Source organism: Penaeus japonicus, unplaced genomic scaffold (genome assembly GCF_977035675.1).
Source record: "Penaeus japonicus unplaced genomic scaffold, GWHDUDI00000001_assembly GWHDUDI00000008, whole genome shotgun sequence".
NCBI classification, from domain to species: Eukaryota; Metazoa; Arthropoda; class Malacostraca; order Decapoda; family Penaeidae; genus Penaeus; species Penaeus japonicus.
Window position 1 is genome coordinate 1744620 of NW_028234410.1, and position 5000 is coordinate 1749619.

At 46.1% G+C, this 5000-nt stretch overlaps 1 protein-coding gene across 1 annotated transcript in view; it reads left to right on the forward strand.

The window, feature by feature from the left end:
• The window catches only part of LOC122253919 (tyrosine-protein phosphatase Lar), a 4981-nt gene extending 597 nt beyond the window's left edge, over positions 1–4384 (forward strand). The window contains exons 2-8 of the mRNA XM_043017347.2: positions 862–1143; positions 1458–1609; positions 1746–1875; positions 1994–2093; positions 2798–2979; positions 3099–3386; positions 3498–4384. Of these exons, the coding sequence (XP_042873281.2) occupies positions 862–1143; positions 1458–1609; positions 1746–1875; positions 1994–2093; positions 2798–2979; positions 3099–3386; positions 3498–4090 (1727 nt within the window). The 3' untranslated portion in view covers positions 4091–4384. The remainder of the gene's footprint in view (positions 1–861; positions 1144–1457; positions 1610–1745; positions 1876–1993; positions 2094–2797; positions 2980–3098; positions 3387–3497) is intronic.
• The last annotated feature ends 616 nt before the right edge of the window (positions 4385–5000 follow it).

The window sequence follows — 5000 nt, forward strand, 5'->3', positions numbered from 1 at the left end:
TCTCTGCCCTGAGATACTTCTCTCTCTCTCTCTCTCTCACACACACACACACACATTTGCACTCTCTCTCTCTAGCTGCCTATCTATTTATCTATCTATCCATCTATCCATCTATCTATCTATCTATATGTCTGTCTATCACACACACACAGATTCTCTCTATCTCTCTTTATATATATATATATATATATATATATATATATATATATATATTATATATATATATATATATATATATATATATTAATATATATATATATATATATATATATATATATATTATATATATATATATATATATATATATAATATATATATATATATATATATATATATATATATATATATAATCAAATATTTACATATGAATAGATTTTTAATGAAATCTATACCCTTCTGACCATATGGCTCTGTTCCTCCGCTCATTGCCTCATCCCTTATGTTACCCCCCCCTCCCCCCCACCCCCACTGGAGACCATCTGCCTTTTCCCATATTGATAAAAATGTTGGAAACCTCGGTACATACATACACATATATGCATAGACACATACATATGTACCTGTGTGTACGTGTGTACATATGTACATGTGTACATGTGTACGTATGTGTATGTATATATATGTATATATGTATATGTATATATATATATATATATATATATATATATATATATATATATATGTATATATATATATGTGTGTGTATATATATATATGTATGTATATATGCATGTATATATGTATGTATGCTACACACACACACATACATACACACATACATCCGCATCCGCCCACACATACCTATGCATGTATGTTGAGCCGCGTGCGCGCGTAACCCTCGCCCGCCCTGTCGTCCCTCAGGCCAAATCCAGAACTTCCGGCAGAAGAGCAGCGGCGATGACTACGTCGAGCTGGAGTGGAACCTCACCCAGGACGGCGACTACCCGCTCCACAAGTACACGCTGACGACCGACAGCGACTTCTCCAACGACGTGCGCTGTTTCAACGAGTACTGCACCTACATCGTCGACTACCTGCCCGCCTGTAGCGACCACGACTTCGAGTTGGTGCCGCACTTCGACGGGCCGAGCGGCGACGTGCTCGGGGATGCGGCTGCCACGTCCGGCGCCACGGCAGATAAGCGTGAGTTGCGACGAGGACACGCGACGATCCTCTAGGGTTTTCTTCTTCTTCCTTTTTTTTTTCTTTCTTTCTTTCTTTTTCTGTGATCTCACATTCCGTTCAGTTATAAGGATGAAGAAAATTATGTTTTTCTGTAGAGATTAACTTAACAAACATCCGCCTGCAGCTTTAATAGTTTGGAATCTGAGTAATAAAATGTCCTAGAATCATCCCTATCTGAGAAAAGCTTAAACGTGTAAACTTGCCCGTGCGGCTTAACCCTTTACCTCATCACAAGAATCCAATGACCCCTGCGTCCCTCCCCCCTCCCCCAGCCCCGGGCGCCCCCAGCAACATCGCCGTCTCGGGAATAGGCGGTAGCGCAACCAACCTGACGTGGAACGCCCCTGCCACCAACGCCGCCTGCGTGGACACCTACGAGATCTGCTACCGCCTGGAATCGGACACCGCCATTCAGTGCGAGAATGTAAGTCCCTCGAGGCCTTTATATCTGCCCTTTCGAGATAGTTCGTTGATCGTCGTTAATCGCAAACACGTGTTGTATGACGATTAGTAATTCAGAATCCTAGTGTTGTGACGACGGCATTCTCCTGCACCGACAGAGCACTGACACTTTCATCAGCCTGGCGGGACTGGAGGCGTGTGGGAAGTACGAGATCACCGTGGCGGGCGTGACTCCCTCGGGCGTCGCAGGTCCATCTGAGAGCACCTTCATCACCTCTCAAGACGGAGGTGCGCCTACCTCTCGAAAGTCTGATCGCAAAATGGGATAGTCTTCAGTCCATACGAATGACTCTGCCACAAGTGTCTTGTGTGTGCTTGTGTAATGCATCTGTGCTTGTATTCACAGTGCCCGGGGCGCCGCAGAACGTTGTCGTGGGTCTCAGCACCGAGGATTCGGTTAGCATCAAGTGGGACGATCCTCTGACCAACCGACTCTGTGTAGACAGGTGAGTTGTCTTCTATAACAGTCCATCTTTTTCTCCCCATATGCTTCTTTCTTTCTGTGTTGTGTGTGTGTGTGTATGAGTGTGTCTTTGTCTTTCTTTCTCTCTCTCTCTCTCTCTCTCTGTAAACCACCAGCTGCCGCCAGTTGTAACCAGCTTGCTGGCAACAGTTGTGACCCACCCTGGGAGCAGTTGTACAGCGCTCGATGTCCTGGTTGTGATCCAGTGAATAAACAGACAGACGTTCACGTGTCATGGTCTTTATTGTGGACTCTTGTTAATGCACCAGGCTCCGGTCGAAGGCCAGGGGTCAGAGCTGTTCACTCTTGTCTGTCTGTCTCTCTGCCTCTCTCTGTCTGCCCTGGTTCCTTGTGTGTCCTTAAGTACAAATCCTGAGTCAACTTTCTATGCCTAAGGCCTTCTGTTAGCAAACACAGCTGCTTAGAGAAGCTGGAGATCCGAGGCGGAAACGAACACAGGAAACAGGACGTGTCAGGTCAAAACAGACTGCCCGCGATATTGCATTGAATTAAGTAGAAATAAATGATCAATGTCTTGGGTCACATGATGTACAATACCAGTGCCTTACTGGTGGCAGCGGTGGGATGCAGTATCTCTCTCTCTTTCTCTCCTTCTCCCCCCCCCCCCTCTCTCTTGTATTTACTGTATCCGTAAAATGTACTATAATTTCCGTCCTTCCTCTATAGATTCGCCTTCTCTTACGGAGAGACTCACGCGCGCAACTTCCAGTACGTGCGAGCATCAGATCACGAGGCGATCATCACTCCGCTCAATGGCTGCACTAATTACACCATCGACGTCTTTGCGATCAGCAAAACCGGATTCCTTGGGCCTGCTGTAAGGAACTACGCCGCCACCGCTGAGACGGGTATGGGTCCTGGGTCTTATGCTAAGATAAGAGAGTCGGTTAAATGATGTTTTTTTTAGAATGTAAAAGAATGGGAAATTCTCTTCCGACGTCTCAGAACCAAAGTTTCGTTTCGCCAGAGCCTCTCGCGCCGCCCACCGTGATCGTCGGAGCCCATGGACCGGACTCCATCGACGTCATCTGGGGTTCCGATCCAAACGAGAAGTGTTCGGGTTCCATCTCCATCTGCTGGCATGATCACGAACATACCGAAATCTGCGAAGATATTCCGGCCGGCGGCGGAAACAACAACTTCACCATCACTGACCTTTTGCCCTGCAGCAGTTACGACGTGATTGTCTCTGTCGTGACTCCCGGAGGCATCGTCGGCCTGCCCACCGCCAACTCCACTCACACCGACGACGTCCGTGAGTGATCCTCTTCTGTCTTGTTGGGTGGACTCAGTTACAGGTCGCGCATGTTCCCGCTTCAGGGCCGAGGAGAGAGATCCTAACGCACGTGCTTTTCTTTACCCTCAGAGCCCGGCCCTGTCAGGTTCTTGAGGATGAAGGAGGTGACGTCCCACGAGCTCACTATCAGCTACGAAGCCCCCGAGACTCACCCTCAGTGTGTCCACGAGTACGACATCGAGATCATCAACGAGGACGACTATTTCAGCAGACGCAGCCAGGTCGTTCCCTACATGGACGGTACGTTCACGGACCTCGAGGCCTGCGCTGACTACCTCGTCAACGTCAGAGCTGTGACAAGAACCGGGCTGACCTCGGAATGGCGTACCATCACCACCACGACCGGAGGCGACACACCGAGCGTCCCCAGGGCCTTTGAGGCAGAGGCCGTGCACGAGACTTCCGTCTTGGTCAACTGGTGGCAGCCGGACACCAACAAGTTCTGCGCCAGGAACTATCGCCTCGAGTGGACCGACGGAACGAACTCCAATTCCACGGAGATCAGCCCTGCCCCCGGAGAGGACCTGCCCTTCGAGGTCAGGTTCACCGTCACAGGACTCACCAGCTGCACCGAATATACGTTCAGTGTGTTCGCGCTCTCCGTCTCATCAGGGGAGAGCGCCCCCGCCACTATCACCCAGAAAACGACCTGTGCCCTCTAGAAGGAATCCACTTATTTCTTCGCTAAAGTGAAGAACTGTTGTGGACATCTTAGGTTTTCTAAATATACTATTTTTTGTCTAAAATCTATACGCTTAAATCGGCAATATTAAAAAAAGATGAATGAGATGAATTAAGTAAATTATGAGTGAAACATATACATTCAATGATATTATGTGTATCTGATATTAATTGATACATATGTTCGTGTATTACTCATACATAATCATGCACACACACATATCATATTTCTGTACAATATGAATATTATGAAAATATATTTGTTTCTTACAGTACTATGATGAATATGAACCTCATTACTCTACGGTTCTTAGAAGAACAGCTGGAAAAATAAATATTAATGTGCCATGTCTGTGATCCTTATGCATACATATAATTTATGTGTCTTATTTCCATCTCTCTCTCTCTCTCGCTCACTCTTTCTCTACCTCTCTCTCTCTCTCTCTCTCTCTCTCTCTCTCTCTCTCGCTCTCTCTCTCTTTCTCTACCTATCCCTTTCTCTCTCTCTCTCTCTCTCTCTCTCTCTCTCTCTCTCTCTCTCTCTCTCTCTCTCTCTCTCTCTCTCTCTCTCTCTCTCTCTCTCTCTCTCTCTCTCTCTCTCTCTCTCTCTCTCTCACTCACTCACTCTTTCTCTACCTCTCCCTTTCTCTCTCCTATCACCCTCTCTCTCTCAATCTCTCTCTCTCTCTCCCTCTCTCTCTCTCTCTCTCTCTCTCTCTATATATATATATATATATATATATATATATATATATATATATATATATAGATAGATAGATAGATAGATAGATAGATAGATAGATAGATAGATAGATAGATAGATGTATATCGATCTCTCTCTCAATAACACACATACACAGAAACTCCAGAACTGGACTAAGATCAGCTGAT